The 18262-nt window shown below is 47.7% G+C and overlaps 1 protein-coding gene across 1 annotated transcript; it reads right to left on the bottom strand.

The window, feature by feature from the left end:
• Positions 1-315: 315 nt before the first annotated feature.
• On the bottom strand, positions 316-15640 carry ECHDC3 (enoyl-CoA hydratase domain containing 3). The gene is made up of 5 exons (XM_039525857.1): positions 15462-15640; positions 11022-11143; positions 6171-6268; positions 3456-3656; positions 316-1886 (listed from the first exon to the last, which is right to left on the bottom strand). Exons 1-5 carry the CDS (start codon positions 15611-15613, stop codon positions 1554-1556), a joined length of 906 nt encoding a protein of 301 aa, XP_039381791.1. The 5' UTR covers positions 15614-15640; the 3' UTR covers positions 316-1553.
• Positions 15641-18262: the final 2622 nt, after the last annotated feature.

Here is an 18262-nt window from a genome sequence, read left to right on the forward strand (position 1 = left end):
GTAAAAAACACTATGCAGATCAGAGTAGGAAAAGCCTACTTTAGCATATATACACAATCATAAATGGCAGTCCACAGGGGAGTGTTATCAGCTGTATCTTACTCAATGTAATGATAAACAATCTCCCCAAAAGGACGAGTGCAGGAATAGGCACATCCTGGTTTTCAGATGATCACACCATATGGGCTAAAAACTGAAACCAAGAAATAGGTGAGAAACAAATTAATGAAGCACTTAAGAAAAATGCCGAATGGGGAAATGTGGGGGTTTGAATTTTCAATTCTCAAAATGAAAGGAATGATAGTCACTAAAAAGAAAATTAAAAAGATTATTTATTTGTCTCTGTATGGACAGCAAATAGGTATAGTTAAAAGCTATAAATTCCTGGATGTGACATTTGATAGGAAGCTAACGTGGAAGGATCATATTGAAAATAGTGTAGATAAATGTAAAGGTAAACAACTTACTTTAAAGTATTTCTGGACCCACCCGAGAAGCACAAAAGAAAGCAATGGTAATGCATTATAGAGCATTAATAAGACCAAATACTGAGTACCAATGCCAAGTATTTAGTTCAGCATCGCAAACAATCTAAAGGAAGCTAGACGCAATCCAAGCTTATACATTATGCATTATATGTGGTGCCTTCATCACAACACTATTGTGTATAATGCAGATAGCTGCTGGTGAAGTGCCTGTAGCGTTAAGATTGACGTTATTGAACTTCAGCGTTTGGGCAAAAGTTATAGGAAACAGGGAAGATGAAAACCCTAAACAAATATATGCAGAATGCTGGGAATTCAGTGGACAACATGGGGGTGGGAGGGAGAACCCCAAAAATGCCTCATGTCAACAGGATTGAACTGTGTACAAAAGAATGAAGAGAAAAAGACCTAAAAGAAATTACCACATATAGCTATTGGAAAATGCATTATGCATGGAAAATCACACTCCTGATATAAATGAACTATAAACTATAAGGGGAATAGGAGAGCTAAAATAGTAAATTTAGCAAATCGATGTATGTGGTAAATGGGGCAAACATTGCCAAATATTTACAGATGGGGAAAAAAGAAGGAGAGTGGGGATAGCATTCTCCATCCTAACATTTGGAAGAAAGAAATCCACGAGATTTAGCAACTGCGTTAATTGACTATGCAAAGCCTGGGGAAGCAAACAAAGTAGCATAGAACTTCACTGTTAGGAACAAAGTATCTTTGCTTAGAGGCACTCTCCCTGCTGAACCCTGGACATACCGTCCAATAGCTGTGCTATATTGTTGCCTCTTAATGGCAGAAGACCAGATCCTCAGCTGGTGTAAACCAACATAGTTCCAGTGACTTTTACCAGCGCTATGCCAATTTACACTGTCTGAGGACTTGCCCATAGTCTGAGCTGAACATACCTTCCTCATCACCATTGCCAGTGGCCATCATCCTCACAAGGGCTACACAATACAGAAGTGAAATATAGTTTTCAGCAACACCAAAAATACAGTCCCTGGGACTTTCACAGAGAAGACACTGGTGTGAGTTAGCTAAGCCTGAGCGTACTCATTTGCAAGCTGTGTTCACGCGATGTGACCAGGTAGGCTTGCGTTTCTGAATAAAGGCCTCTATTCCTTCCTGTCCATCTTTCAGGGCCAGATTGTCCACCATGACCTGGGAGGTCATTCTGTAGGCGGCATCAAGGTCCAGTGCCATCTGTTTGTAAAAGGTGGCTTTCCCCAGTGCCACAACAGACCGGCTGGTTTCACATATCTTGCGTGCAATTTTCATGGTCTCCTCTTCCAGCTTGTCTTCTGGTACCACCCTGCTGAGAAGTCCATGCAGCAATGCATCGTGGGCAGAAATAGGCTCTCCTGTGAACAGCATCTCTAATGCAACCTGGACAGAAAAAATAAATCATACTGAGCCAGTTCAACTTGCTTTGGTTTACGTCAGCAATTAAAATGGAGACATAAGGCCCAATCTTGTTCACCCCAGAAGTCACTGGCAAAATTCTCATGGGCTTCACTGGGAGCAGGGTTGAATCCAGAGGCAAAAATGTTTCAAAAGTGCCCACAGATTTTAGGTGCCAACTTGAGTCACCTGATCCTGATACCGAGAAGTGCTGAACCCCCACGATTCCAACTGAAGCCAAGGGGAGGCGTGGGCACTTAGCATTTTCTCAAACACAGGCCCAGCTTGGTGCTTTAAATTGGGCACACAAGAAGTAAAATAGAATAAAAATGAAGCCATGCCAAATCAGAGGGTAGTTTTTGAAAGTGTTGGCCTTAGTTTTAGTTTTGTGTGTGTTTTTAATTAGACTCCCTGTCGCTCATGTTAGATCACGGCTACATCTATTTCTGTATCCTGCTTCCTGCAGTGACCTGTGTCTGATGCTTTAAATGAGAGGGAAAAAATCCCTAATGTACTCGGCTAATTGTATAGTGCTAAATATGGGAAGAAAAATGCCTTGCTGACCGTAGGGACAATCAGCTGATATCATGAATCATGAGGTCTAACTACCCTTGTTATCGTCTTTGCTTCAGTAGCTAGAAATAGAAGCATCTCAGACACATTTCATTTGATAAGATGTAAAAACAGTTGCAACAATGATGCTTTTTAATCTGATATGGGATTACCTGCACATTAAAAAAATACAGTAACACATATTTGTACATGGAATTGTACAAGCAGAAGGATGATCCAGGAGCAGCTGTAGTGTCAAACCATTCTAACTCACTCAATAGAAAATGGGACTAGATTTCAAGATGATGGCATCAGAGCCAGGAAGTTAAGGGTTAAGGTCCCTTTCCTGCAATCTGACCTGCACAGGAGGACCCTTGCACTTGAGCAGATTCCCACTGACAAGCTTCTTCCCAGATGGATACAGTATGAGGACTGGCACCTGAGGTTGCACGACCCAAACAAGGCTTTGTGAAGTGCATCGTATTCCTTATGTAGTAAGTGAGGCCCATACTCACAGTCAGCAGGAAAGAAATGGGGAGGAGATAAAGGAGGGTCATAGATGCTATTTAAAAAAGAGCTGAGCAGATCATGCTGGCATTGAAATGTCAGTGCTTGGCAGGAATGGATACCTAATGGGACTGGTATCCTGCACTTGGAGGGGTCTCTCAGCAGGGGGAAAGCATCATTGTCTAAAGGAAAGACTTTACTGGCAGGAGGGAGAAGAGCTACTGTGCTGATCTGCTGCTGCTGTGGGAACCCGCTGCTTGGGATCAGGGAGGTAGCAGAGCTGCTGTCCTGGAATACAAGTCACGTCTACACTATTCTTGGACTTCCCAGCCCCCCTCAGACCAATGTTTTTTTCTGAAGTTGCTTTTGGCAGTGGAATGTTTTGCACTACAAAGTGCTGAGTGAGGAAGGTGCATGGATCGGAGCTAGAGCATGTAAATACGGGGTGTACTTTCAGGCACTGGAGAGAACAGTTCTCTCTTGAACACGGCCTACCTTTCTAGAAAGGGCTCTTCCCACGGCCACAGCTGGTGTGGAGCAGAACAGCCCGATGTTGACTCCAGGTGTAGCAAACCTGGATTTCTCACTCGCTACTGCAATGTCACAGCTCGCCACCAGCTGGCAGCCTGCTGCCGTAGCCAAGCCATTTACCTTGGCAATCACTGGTACGGGGAGTTTTTGGAGCAGAGTCATGACCTGTATGTGCAAAAGGAAGTGGTCAGCAGGTCACAGATGCATAGGTGCAACATGTTCCCATAATCCAGGACTTGAAGATGTTATTACAGATACAATAATTATCTTCACTGATTATTATCCGTAATATGGTAGCACAGTGTCCCATTGTGCTGGGTGCTGAATGAACATACAATAAAAGACAGTCCCTACCCCCAAAGAGTATTACACAAAGCTGGGGGTCAGGACACTTCTGTGGTACTGATCCCATCTGTATAATGATACTTACCCATGTTTGAGCTCTGCAGATAAAAAGTGCTATTTACCTGCTAAGTGTTACCATGATTACCTAGATAAACAACTCACATCAGCACACTGTGACCAGATGACAAATTTCAGCTGGTTTCTTCACTCTCTTCTCGTGGGGGGGAAATCACTTCTGCTTAATCATATTTTACACTCCTTGGCTGAAATCTCCAAATTCAGTTTTGCATTAGCTCTATCTTTATCTCAGTTCTTGTGCTATTGTTTAAAAACTAGTGTTCAGCACTTCTTGAGACATGGAACCAGGCAAGGAATCCATTTGTGTACAGTAATCACATCTGCAGGTACTTTCTTCAAAACATCCTTTTAAAGAAAAATACCGCATTTGTTTTCTTGTGTTTAAACACATCAGGAGAGCTAGTTTCTACTCCAAGATGTATCAGTTTTGTGTGGGATAATAATACGTAGCTTCTAAACAGTGCTTTTCATCAATAGATTTCAAAGTGTGTTCCAAAGGAATTCAGTATTATTATCCCCATTTTACAGATGGAAAAATGGAGGCAGAGATGAAGTGATCTGCCCAAGGGCATGCAGCAGGCCACTAGCAGAGCTAGGACTAGAACTAATGTCACCTGAGCCCCTAGTCCAGTGCTCTATTCACCAGACCACACTGCATTGGGTATGTCACTTAACTTCCTTGGTTTCCCCACATGTAAGATGTGGCTATTTACCAATCAGACTTCTCTGCCACATAGGGATAAAGAGAGGTTTGATTAGTGCTTTTCAATCTCTTTAAGATCCTCAGATAGATGTGGCTACAGAAGTGCAAGATATTCCTGTTAGAAAAAAAGATCATATCTTATTTATTTTAGTCCCTGGCATTTCATTTCCTCCTGAACCTTCTTTATCATTTTCATGGTCCCAGGAATATTTTCTTTGAAGCATGGTGCATTATTTGTTCCTTACACTCATGGCTAAATTATTACACTCGTCATACACTAAGGTCCTGATTCTGTATAAGACTTATGCACTGACTTAGCTTTTTACACTATAAATAGTCTGCTAATCCTCCTATATTTTTCTTTATTAAATCAAAGCCTACCTTGCTACATCATGAACCCCAAAGAATGAAATATCTGAGCCCTTCTATTCCAATCCACCTGCTGATTACAGCTGGAACTGCCGATAACTGAAATTAATTATACACACAGGACAGTTTAATTTTCTTTGGTGTTAAAGTGGAGAAAATTGCCAACTCTTGATTCCACTCTATATGACAGTAGAACAAGTTTTACATTGATCTTCTCTTTTCCATGAACCAGTGGCTGTTTGCTCAGTTGCCCATGGTCAGCATGGCAGGACATTGCTCAGATGGGGGTTAGGCACAAGCTTGTATGCATAACACACGACTATCTTCAACCGGGGTCAATGTAGCCGGCCCTGATTCAATGGGTGCACTATACTAAACTGCTGAGGGGGCACTCAGGTTCGGCCTGGCTGCCTCCCCATCATGTTTTCCTGGTTTGCACCCTTAGTTTCATGATTTCTGTGGGTGCAACTGAACCCATGAACCCAACCTTAAGCCACCTCTGTCTTCAACTGAAAGGAGAAAAAAAATCGGCCTTAAATTAAACATTTATCTTACTAATACAAAACAGGCAAATCCATGGGTGTTATCAGTATGTCTAATGGTACCTGGCACTTACACAGCAACTTTCTCTGAGGGTCTCAGAGCTTTTAACAAATATCAGTAAATTAACCATTTGTCCCTATTGGTTCCAGCTGATTAACTAGGTTTTGGAATAGGACAACGGATCCTAATTGATGCAAGGTAGGTTAGGAGTATTATGCCTATGAAACAGGTAAGGAATTGATCCATATTTGCGCAGAGTGCAAGACTCATGCAGTGATGATACATGGATCAAATATTAAAAAGATTTAAAGGAACATGCAACAATTATACCTAGTTTAGCGTATTTGCATATTGCAGATACAAGCCTTTAATCATGCGTAATCCTTCTACTACTGTTTGCATTTGGAAAATGACGAGAGGAAATAACTTGTCCAAGATCAGAGAGTAAATCAGTGGCAGAGTCAGGAACTGGAGTCAGGAGTCTAGAGGGCCAGGCTCTGCTCTAACCACTAGACCACCACATTCTCTCCCTTCTTAAACTTTTTTCATTGCTCCATTTAGCTCCTCACTGTAATAGTGGATCCACTGAAATGCCAACACCTCTTCATTGGCATTAATGCAAAACCAGCACCCTGGCTTACCTCAGCGCAGGTCTCAAATACTTCGATATGGTGCTTCGTGTCCTGTTCACTAGACAATTCCTTTAAATCATGGCCAGCGGAAAATACAGGTCCTTCCGCTGCAAAGCATGCAATAAAATGAAGAGAAAAACTTTAAACGTCGCTGATCTGAATGAATCTAGCATCTTGGGCTGATGACAATGCAAAATGTAATAAGTCCTACATGGCAGAATAGAGATACCCAAAAAATGGAGGGGGGGCACTTTGCAAAAACATCACAAAATGTTTGCTCCTGTTTTTTAGATCAAGATTTCAACTGCCATTGTACAGACTGCTGTACAGCATTTAGTCACACAAGCCCCATTGACTCTAATGGGCATTGCAAGGACACATCTGTAGAGGAAGCCCATGAGCTTTCATTTTCAGCTTCCCTTTGCCTCCCATTGTAAGTACCCAGTGACAAGCAACCAGTGATCTCACATCACTTGCTACTGAGCAACTCTTGTGTAACTTAGTGCAAGCCATGACAACTGGTCATCTAGGAGAGGCACAAAATGGCAGACATAATAAAAATTTACATGCATGTAGCTCAAATATATTTCATCCCAAAGTCATCCAAGGCACCTTAGAATCTTAAATGGATATACAAGCCATACAAAGGGATCTCTTAAGCTGCTGAAATGCAGCCACCTCTGGGGTGAAAACATGACAATTTCTTAATTGTACAATAACACTATGGATCGGTTCAAGGCAGGAGGTACCTGCCAGGGCCGGCTCCAGGTTTTCTGCCGCCCCAAGCGGTGAGGGGAAAAAAAAAAAGAAAAGGCTGATCGGCGGTAGCAGCTCAAAGAGGAAGAGAGAGACTGAGAGACCCACCGCCGAATTCCCGCCAAGGACCTGGACGTGCCGCCCCAATAGCGAACGGAGGGCCGCCCCTTTGTATTGGCCGCCCCAAGCACCTGCTTCCTTAGCTGGTGCCTGGAGCCGGCCCTGGTACCTGCATCGTGACAAATCACGATAGGCCACATGTTCACCTTATTAATATTACTGCTGTGTGTGAAATGCTCCCTAGCAACTCAGGTCTCCTAGGAGAAATCCAGAGGGGGGTTAGTGCTGCTTCTTGCAGTAGTGACACCCCCTCCTCAGCTCGGAGAGAAGGTGGTATACCAAATGCACTGCTCCTGAGCGAGTGGGGCTGGGCAGCGCGGGAGGCAAGGGAAAAGCATCGCGGGGCTGGCTCTGAATGCCTTGTGGTCTGCGAGGCTAGAACCATGTATCTCCACGGATCCGCAAGCTCTGTGAAGTCAGGAGCTGCAGCCCCTCAAATATAATGTCAGGTCACACCCACAGAATTTTTGAAATTCTGTCCTCCATCCTGTTGGCTTTTCCATGGGAGGGGGTTAGTATTTCGCCCCCTCTGTTTAGCAGTTTCCTACCTCAGTCAATAGGAAGTGATGGAGTTTTACAGGGCTCAGCCCAGCTTCTCAGAAAACACCACAAAATAGTTATTCAGTGCAACATAAACAGCTCCTACCCAGTCTGTGGGGGAGCTGCTCTGTTCTTACTCAGTTCTCTCCTGTTTACACAGCACTCAGCAGCCTCTGGTTAATATTTTACCCACGCTAAATAAAAATCAGGATTTTGGTGCCAGGTTGTTCAGGAGGGCAATAGACAAGAACTGTCTTTTCTCAGATGGTTGTTGTGGGCAATGGTTGCTCCACCTCCAAAGCTTTCATCTGTGGAGTCCCACATGGCTCAGTCCTCTCTCTCTCCCTTTTCTCCCTGGGATCCTTTAACTATATGATGCAGTCGGGAAGGCTGTTGTGACTGCACAGACTGAAGTGCCAGCAGTATGCAGAATACACCCAAATATACATCTCCTTTATGTCAAACACAAACAGTACCACCCCCCCCAGCTCTCTCAATGCCTACTAGAAATCTGCACCTAGATGAATGCTGAATCCTGGCCACAGCAAGTGGTAGGAAGAAGGAAGTATCCTCTCTATCAAGGGCATTTGCCCTCAAGATAAGTTGGTCGGCAGTTTTGGGGTTCTTTAGAGCTCCTCATTGCTAATGGATACTTATGTAGCCAGGCACCAAAAAACATCCATGTCCAACTGCAAAGATTGTGTCCCATCCCTGCAGACAGAGACAGCCCTGGCCATGCAATTGTTCCCTTTGTGCCAGATTGTTGTAACTAATTATGTCTGGGAAAAAGCCACACGCATGCCCTTAAAAAGCTCCTATTTATACAAAACACAGTAGCCCATGGGCCACTCCACTGCTAGATCATGAAAAACCATCCCACAGGATTTGGCCTGAGATAACTTCTTCCTCCATATCAGCTGCATTCCACTAGAACAATGAAAATGGAGTAGAGCTGGTTGAAAGTTCTCATTAAAACAAAAAAAATTAAAACAAAAAATACGCCCCAAAGTAAACATTTTGAATATTTCACAAAATTTTTACTGTTTTTACTTTTGAAAAATTAGTACAAAATTTCAAAAAATTGGTCACTTTTCCCCTGTTTGTTTCACCCTCTGCTCTGTGGAGCATCCTAGGGCAGCTCATGAGTGTACAAAGAGCCAGAATTTTCACAGAGGCTGCACCTAGATGATGAAACTCATTACAGCAATCGATAAAAAGTACCAAGGACTTTCAAAGCTAACTGAAAACTCATCTCTCTGACCTGCCTTTCCCTCAATAAGCCCTTCACCCACAGAGATATAAACACAATCCAACTTTCACTCTCATGCACACAAAATTAAAAAGAATTATAAATGAATCAAGCTATTGCTCCTATAGGCCAGAAAAGAAAAGAAGATTGTTTGTTTTTTTCTATTTTATATGCTCTGGAAGTGCTCAGATATTACTGTTTTATTCCAGTTCTTATACCATGCCCATCAACTTTACCTATAGTGATAGGGGTTATATGAGTATCTAGAAGGAAGAAGGGACATAATCAAACTTGGCTCTTATATAATGCTGGTCACTTCTAGATCGTTATCATGCTTGTCAGCTTTCCTTTTACAAATAGGGAAACTGAGGGACGGTGAAGTTTGGAGACTTGTGCAAGAGTATAAAGGCGGCTAGTGATAGACCTGAGAATAGAATCCACATCTCCTGAGTCCCAATATCGTGTCCTAGCCACTGAACTTCTACACAACATGTTGTGGCATTGATCATAATATCAACATTAAGCATATGAGCCTCTGGAATTGCCACTGAAATCAATGGGAGTTGTGGGAGCTCAACACCTCTGAACAGTAAACCCTTAAAAAAAAAAAAGGAATTTTCTTTAACCCGATGGTCATTGTAACCTAGGTTTTATTCTGTTAAAAAAATCCCTATATATAAAATTGATTTTTAAAAGAAAAGAAAAGTAACAATTGGACTTATGAACCCTTAAAAATATATTGCAGTAATGGTCCAAAACGCTGCAGCTTACAAGAGGGTTTCTGCAGTGTTTGTCATTAGTGTAGATTTGTATTTTTACTGAGTGAAGAAAAGTTTAGTTTTTACTATCATCAGTACTTATTATTGCCCTTACAGAGTAGGGCCAGACCCTGCATGGATTTATGCATATGCTTAGCTTCACACGGTGTGGGTAATACTCTCTCAGGTCACTTTGAAGGTATTGCTCACAGTGTGTAAAATTAAGCGTATATGTAGGACTTCTGATTTTCGGTCTTAACCAATAAAACACGATATATAAAAAAAAATAGTGTTTATCAAATAAACCCTGGAAATGGTTAGTTGTATTTAAGGACTTGTCTACACAGAGCAGTAATGTAGGGTGATTTCTAAAGCACACTAATGTGTTGTGCATTAACTGGTCTGTGTAGACCCTGCTGGTGGGCACTAAAGGCTCCCTAGTGTGCTTTAGCATAGTGTGGTTCGAAACAGTACTAGGTTGATGTACACCGGGGAACATTATAAAGAGGTTTCTCATTACAGTGTATACAAAGACAAAACTCCAACATCCCTGATTTTTGGACTCATCGATTTTAAGGCCAAAAGGGACCATCATGATCATGTAGTCTGACCTCCAGCACATTGCAGGCCACAGAATATCACCCCCCACACCATTCCTGTAATACGCCCATAACCTCTGGCTGAGTTACTGAAGTCTTTAAATCAAGATTTGAGAACTACAAGTTACAGAGAATCCACCATTTACACTTGTTCAAACCAGTACGTGACCTATGACCCAAGCTGCAAAGGAAGGTGAACCCCACCCAGGGTCTCTGCCAATCTGACCTGGGGAAAAATTCCTTCTGACTCCAAATATGGTGATCAGTTAGCCCTCAGCGTGTGGGTGAGATCCACTAGTCAAAAACCTGGGAAAGAATTCTCTGTAGTAACTCAAAGCCCTCCCCATCTAGTGTTCCATCACCAGCCATTGGAGATATGGGCCATATACCCTCATCATACCATGCCCTTCATAAGCTTATCAAGCTCAGTCTTGAAACAAGTTAGATTTTTTGCCCCCCCTGCTCCCCTGGAAGACTGTTCCATCTACAGCTACATAAAATTTAAAAATTGCTAAAAATAACCCCCTAAAAATGAAATTAATAAGCCCTGAAAAATAGAAGCCCTACATATATGTAAGTCTTTGCTGGATCTCCGGATCTGTAACGACAGTCATCAAAAACACCTAACAAAGTTTGGTTAAGTATTGTTCCAATTTTACAGCTGGGTAAACAATGGCCCTAACTCTGCAAATTTGGAACTGACAGCGAACCAAAACATCCATTATTTGCCCAGCTCTAACACTGTCCAAACCACCACTAGGTATATGGCATTGTAGAACATGGCAGTTAACCCATCTTTTTTCCCAACCTTTATTTCCCCCTGAGATCAAGGAAGTACCTGAAATGATGATGACTCTGAGAGCCTGGCTTTCGATATCGTGCAGAATATCATCGCGGAGACACTTCAGCATAGAGAGTGACAGAGCATTTCTTTTCTTAGGGTTATTCAAGATAACGTGTCTGTAAAGATTTTAATAACAAATTGGTCATGATCCAGTCAAACAAAATAGAATCTCTGTGACTGTTTCTGGAATCAAAGCTTTGGTCAAAATAAGGACGGGCACTTGAAAGTTGTTATTTTATTTAATATTATTTATTTGTATTGCAGTAGAGCCAAGAGACCTCCTCAGTGCTCAGGACCCCATTGTGCTAGGCACTGTACAATCATGTAACAAAAAGACTGTCCCTCTGCTAAAGAATTTACAGCGGAATCTGGTTTTAAACTTGCCACCAGAAAGCGTTTCTTGACAACTTTGTTCCCTGATGGGAGGCTGTCGTGTTCCTCTGTATCAGATATGGACTGGTTACAGAGCTTACTTATACATACCAGATGTGTTCATCATTAGATCTTTGGGAGGCCACCTCTTGGGAACAGACAAATGTCATGTTTATTCTATGATTACTTCTCTCCCATGGTGGGAGAGCCCCCTCCCCACCTCCCCAAAAATACAAAATTTAATTTAAAAATTCCAAGCCACACACTTTGTGGGACTAAGAAGGCACAGTTATGTCCTGTACCTCATTGTGTCTGTTTAGGGCCCTATCCAGCACACACACAAGACCAGACATAACACTTGTGACTGTGAATAATCCCATTTAGGTCAACAGGACTACACTTGATGGGAATAAGCATGGGAGCCTTGGGCAATGGGGCTCCAGGCAGCCACAGGGGTCTGTTCATACAGAAGCAACTGCAGGATCTAGCCCTGGGGTTCTCAGGACAAATTTTTTGGTGGCCGCACTCGCTGATAGCCGCTCTCATATTTTTTCCTATAATATTTGGTTAGCTTTAGGAAAAACAAATAAATATGCACATATGCATGTCCAAATTATTGTAATATATTTATTGCTAGCTAGTCATTCTGCTGTGAAAAGTGATATTAGCAGACATACAAGTATCACTTTTCACAGCAGACGTACTCAACCCTGGCAAGCCTGGGACAAATTAAACACTGGATGGGTCAGGGTCAGGGGAGGCAGCGGGGGTTAGGGGCGATGGGGGTGGTAGGTGGGTGGCCGGGAGAGGCAGCAGGGGGCTGGAGCCTGAAGCCCCATGGCTGCGCAGCCAGAGCCCAGGGCTGGAGCCCAAAGCCCCGTGGCCAGAGCCTGCAACCCCAACACACCAGGGCTGAAGCCCAAAGCCTGAGCCCCACCACTCCTTGGAAGGTGGGGAACTCCCCAGCTGCTCCTCCAGTGTTGTGCCCCAGGTGTCTCTGGAGGGGGGCAGGGCCCAACCCTGCTGGCGTATCCAGCAACCGACACACAGGTGGTGCATCCAGAAGCACCAGGGAGGGGCCACTACTTTGCCACTTCCCCCCTGCATCACAGCGCAGGAGGCTGTGGCTGCAAGAAAAGCCCCCGGTGGCTGTATTTGAGAAACACTGACAGCGCTTTAAGGTGGATTGTGTAGTCACTACGGCTCTCCCAGGGCTCTAAAAAAACCAACTCCAAGAGAGGTGTAGCTCACAGCATGGGTGGCAAGTTTGTAGAAATGTTGGTGGTGCCCAGAACCTGCCCCTCCAACTCCACCCCCCCAACTCTGCCCCCACCTACCTAAGGCTCTGGGTGGGGTTTCGGGGGGCGGTATGGGGTACAGGTCCTGGGCTGGGGATTAGGGTGCAGGAGGGGTGCAGGCTTTGGGATGGAGTTTGGGTGCAGGTTCTGGGATGGGGGTGGGGGTGTAGGAAGGGGTGAGGGGTGCAGGCTCTGGGAGGGAGTTTGGGTGCTGGGTGCAGGCTCCGGGCTGGGGCAGGGGGTGGGTGTGCAGGAGGGGGTGAGGGGTGCAGGCTTTGGGACGGAGTTTGGGTGCAGGCTCTGGGCTGGGGGTGGGGGGGTGTAGGAAGGGGGAGGGGGTGCACGCTCTGGGAGGGAGGTTGGGGATAGGAGGGAGTGCAGGGTGATGGCTGTGGGGCTGAGGATGAGGAATTCATGATGCAGGAGGGGGCTCAGGGCTAGGGCAGAGGGTTGGGGTGTGGGGTGAGGGCTGTGGGGCTGAGGATGAGGGGTTCATGCTGTGGGGGGCTCAGGACTGGGGCAGAGGATCAGGGTGCAAGGGGATGAGGGTTGGGGCTGAGGATGAGGGGTTCATGCTGCGGGGGGGCTCAAGGCTGGGGAAGAGGATTAGGGTGTGGAGGGATGAGGGTTGGAGCTGAGGATGAGGGGTTCATGATGCGGGGAGCTCAGGGCTGGGGCAGAGGATTAGGGTGCGGGGGGATGAGGGCTCTGGCTGGGGCTGGGGGATGAGGGGTTCATGATGCAGGAGGGGGCTCAGGGCTAGGGCAGAGGTTTGGGGTGAGGTCTGTGGGGCTCATGATGTGGAGGGGCTCAGGGCTGGGGATGAGGATTAGGGTGCGAGGGGATGAGGGCTCTGGCTGGGGATGAGGATTAGGGTGCGAGGGGATGAGGGCTCTGGCTGGGGATGAGGATTAGGGTGCAGGGGGATGAGGGCTCTGGCTGGGGATGAGGATCAGGGTGCAGGGGGATGAGGGCTCTGGCTGGGGATGAGGATCAGGGTGCAGGGGGATGAGGGCTCTGGCTGGGGATGAGGATTAGGGTGCAAGGGGATGAGGGCTCTGGCTGGGGATGAGGATTAGGGTGCGAGGGGATGAGGGCTCTGGCTGGGGCTGAGGATCAGGGTGCAGGGGGATGAGGGCTCTGGCTGGGGATGAGGATCAGGGTGCAGGGGGATGAGGGCTCTGGCTGGGGATGAGGATTAGGGTGCGGGGGGATGAGGGCTCTGGCTGGGGATGAGGATTAGGGTGCGGGGGGATGAGGGCTCTGGCTGGGGATGAGGATCAGGGTGCAGGGGGATGAGGGCTCTGGCTGGGGATGAGGGCTCTGGCTGGGGATGAGGATTAGGGTGCGGGGGGATGAGGGCTCTGGCTGGGGCAGAGGATCAGGGTGCAGGGGGATGAGGGCTCTGGCTGGGGATGAGGATCAGGGTGCAGGGGGATGAGGGCTCTGGCTGGGGATGAGGATCAGGGTGCAGGGGGATGAGGGCTCTGGCTGGGGATGAGGATTAGGGTGCGGGGGGATGAGGGCTCTGGCTGGGGATGAGGATCAGGGTGCGGGGGGATGAGGGCTCTGGCTGGGGATGAGGGTTTGGGGCATTGGAGAGGCTCAGGGATAGGGCAGGGTAAGGGCAGCCTGCCTTGCCATTAGTGGAGGCAGGCACTAGGACCCTGGGGCAGCAGACAGCCATTCTGCCGGGAGCCGCTCTACTCGGGCAGCACAGCACAAGCAGGCAGGGGAGAGTCCAGCGCTGTTTTCTGTCAGGCAGGGACGCAGCGCGGCGGGGGGAGGGGGTGGCAGGCGGGGGCTGGGACCTGCTCCAGGCAGGGACGCGGCGGGGGAGCCTGCGGGGGCCGGGGCCCGATCCAGGCAGGGCGGGGGAGAGACCCAGCTCCAAATATTGCTGGAGCAGGGCACCCGGCCCTGAATATTCCTGGAGCCCGGGCACCGCAAACATATATAACCTGCCACCCATGGCTCACAGCACTGGTGCACTGTTTACACTGGTACTTTCCAGCGCTGAAACTTGCTGTGCTCAGGGGGTGTTTTTTCACACCCCTGAGCGAGAAAGTTGCAACACCGTAAATTGCCAGTGCAGACAAGCCCTTTGATCGGTAAATCTCTGTGGCAGGAGGCTCCTTGCTCTTCATAGGTCAGACAGCACCATGCACACCATGGGCTGTGTATTCAGGATTTTATATACCACAAGGAAAATTTAGAAGTGCAAATGTGCTGTCAAAATTATTAAGCCAGAGACTGAAGAGAGTAACAGACACATGGGAAGGCCCTGTCCCTGCTCCTATAAACTATTTTATGTCCTTATTTTTAAAGGGGCTTTTAAAAAATGATTCCCCTGGGTTTTGATTGTCATGCTGGCCTTGAACTGTACCCCATCCACCTTTCAGTTACACTCACTCATTGCATAGCCAAATCTATGCAGGTCCCCCACAAAAGCTGGCATTGCCCCATTAAATCACTGACACCAGAAACCCAGAGTTACCGAAGTTTAACTGCATAGAAAACTCTGTCTGCATGTCAGGGAAATCCCTCAGCATGTCAACCCCTTCTGCTATTACGGGCGAGTTGGGGGTAGGGTCTAGTGCGTGACACACCCCTCGTGTTGGGGTCTGGGTTATACACACAATCCCACCACGGGAGTGCCCCGTGAGGGCACTGGGGAGAGTGGGAACTACTCTGAACTCCCGGCGCTGGTCGGTTCTGTTTGACCCTTTGCTCAGCAGCTCCCACGGGTGCAGCGCAGCCTCACCTGATGCCATCCAGCTGCCGAGCGCTGGTGAGTTTCTCCAGCTGTGGCTGCTGCCCCGATCCAGCTGCGGCGCCGCTGCTGGACCCGGAGGCAACGGGGCACCGGAGGATCCGGGAGGGCTTCAACCTCCATAGTCTCAGGCTCGCAGCCATTGCTCGTTGGGGGGAGGAGGGGGAGGCGTTGCTGTGCAATTGCTGGAGCCTTTCTGGCTCTCTGCTGACCCCTAGGCTGGCGGGGCTGTGCAGGGAAACGAGCCGGGGAAATGCTGCTCCTCCACCCTGTCACCCACACCGGTCTGCTCCCTCTGCCTGCACAGAGAGCTGGGTGCTATTGTGCTCGCCTCTGCTCTGCGGGCACTCGCAGCCTGGAGCCGCCGTGCCCTGCCCTGCCCCTCAGTGCAAAGCCATCGCCATTCTGACTTGTGCACAGGTGTAAGTGACAATGGTGAACCGGACCTAATGATTCCTTCCAGCCCCAGCCACTGGGGTGGTGCTGTTATGCAGGCTCCCAAAGCACCAGCGACCTTCTTAATATGCCCAGTACTGCAGGGGGGTTCTCAAACTGGGGGCCAGGACCCCTCAGGGGGTCATGAGGTTATTATGTGGGGGGCCACTCGCTATCAGCCTCCACCAGTGATGAGCTGCTAAAATCTTAACAACCCGTTCCCTATAAAAAGTTCTGATTTAAGGGATGTGCCAGAGCATGTATTTTTTGTACCAACAGAGTTACCATACGTCCGTATTTTCCCAGGAGGAATTTTTAAATTTTAAAAATCCCGCCCAGACAGCGATTTAAGAACCCAAAAGCCTGACATCTCTGGGAAAATACAGCTGTATGTTAACCCTACCTAAAGTTCTTTTTTAAAAAGATGGGCCTGAACTAGAAATGAGCTCTGTTTCACATGTGTGGGTTCCCACCACTCCCTTGGGGTGTGCTAGGGTGACCAGATGTCCCAATTTTATAGGGATAGTCCCAACTTTTGGGTCTTTTTCTTATATAGGCTCCTATTACCCCTCATCCCCTGTCCCGATTTTTCACACTTGCTGTCTGGTCACCCTAGGGTGTGCACATGTGGGGTCCCAGCTGCTCCCTGCCCCCCCTCACTGAAGCAGGTGTGCAGGGTTACTGCCCTGGGAACTGCAGGGCACCAGTGGACATGGGGCTGGCTGCAGACAGGGGCGTGGGGCAGGGCTAGCTGGAGGCAGGGAGTGTGACACCGGCTGGCTGCAACAGGGGCTGGCTGTGGGCAGGTGATGCAGACGGGCTGGCTGCAGGTGACTGCGGGCAGGGGGTGGCTGCAGGCAGGAGCTGGCTGTGGCTGCGAGTGGCTGGGGGCAGGGGGTGCAGACACTCACAGGGGGAGAGCGGCTGGGAGCAGCCCGAGCAGCAGGACGCAGCCGGGGACCCACCAGGCAGCAGCAGGAGCCCCAGGGCCAGAGGTCCAAGGGGCAGCAGCAGCAACAGGGCCAGGAGGCAGCTCACATGGCTCCTGCAGCGCAGCACGGCGCCCCCCAGTGGCCGGGAGGAGGAATTACATGCTTCCCAGCCGGAGCCCATCTTTCACAGGGAAGCCAGCTAACAAGCGGTTCTAAAACCGCTTCTAAATTTAACAACCGGCTCCAGCTCACCCCTGGCCTCCACCCCAAACCCTGTTTTGCCTCCAGTATTTATAATGGTGTTAAATATATAAAAAAGTGGTTTTTAATTTATAAGGGGGGGTCGCACTCAGAGACTTGCTGTGTGAAAGGGGTCACCAGTACAAAAGTTTGAGAATCACTGCAGTACAGGATTTGGCACCATTTTTTTGCAGATGCTTAATGTGTCAGGGAGGATGTTGTTCAGGTCACTCTTCATAGGTGGGCAGCATTCATGCAGAAGGAATTACTCTTCCCTCTTTAGAATAGAGTTCTGCAGTTCTTTATACCCTCAGCAAAACTGCCTGGATCTGTGACATTCTGATTTTATGGGAGCTGGGGATTTAGGTCAAAGTCTGCATCAGTAAATTGTCTTAAAAGGCCTTTTGATAATGGGCAACGATCGGTTTTTGGGCTGATGCTGATCATCCTGAACCAGTGGGAAGAAATACTAATTTCTGAAAATTTTGTCTTAATTTGCAGATTGGAGTGATATTGTCTGTCTCTAGCACCATCTAGCTGAAGTTCTGAAGGAACTTTAAACATCTTAATTAAGACTCACAGCCACTTTGTGAGGCAGCTACTCAGCAGTCTGATTATTTATTCTGCTTGTACAGAGGGGGAAACTGAGGCACGGAGATGCAGTGGCTTTCTAGAGATCACATGATTTGATAGCAGAATAGGGAATAGAAGAAAATCAGAAGTCCTGCCCCCCAGTTTTCTGTGCACTAGCCAAAGACCAGGATCCAATAAAGCAGGGATGGGCAAACTTTTTGGCTCAAGGGCCATATCTGGGTATGGAAATTGTATGGGGGGCCATGAATGCTCACAAAAATGCGGGTTGGGGTGAGGGCTCTGGCTGAGGGGTGCGGACTCTGGAGTGGGGCTGGAAATTAGGAGTCCAGAGTGCGGAAAGGGGCTCCGAGTTGGGGGTTGGGGTGCAGGTGTGTGTGTGTGTGGGCTCTGGCTGGGCATGCAGGCTCTGGGGTGGGGATGGGGGGTTGGGGGTGCAGGAGGGTGCTCCAGGCTGGGACTGAGGGATTCGGAGGGCTAGAGGGGGATCAGGACTGGGGCAGGAGGTGGGGGCATGGGAGGCGGTCAGAAGTGCAGGCTCTGGGTGGCACTTACCTCAATCAGCTCCTGGAAGCAGCGGCATGTCCTCCCTCC

Source organism: Mauremys reevesii, linkage group 1 (genome assembly GCF_016161935.1).
Source record: "Mauremys reevesii isolate NIE-2019 linkage group 1, ASM1616193v1, whole genome shotgun sequence".
NCBI classification, from domain to species: Eukaryota; Metazoa; Chordata; order Testudines; family Geoemydidae; genus Mauremys; species Mauremys reevesii.

Excerpts from the sequence above, each read along its gene's own strand:
- ECHDC3 (XM_039525857.1), bottom strand. The coding sequence starts at position 15,613 with ATGGCTGCGAGCCTGAGACTATGGAGGTTGAAGCCCTCCCGGATCCTC. Across the intron at positions 6,269-11,021 it reads CAGAGTCATCATCATTTCAG|CGGAAGGACCTGTATTTTCC; the intron begins GTACTTCCTTGA and ends CATGCTTTGCAG. Across the intron at positions 1,887-3,455 it reads GAAGAGCCCTTTCTAGAAAG|GTTGCATTAGAGATGCTGTT; the intron begins GTAGGCCGTGTT and ends TTTTCTGTCCAG.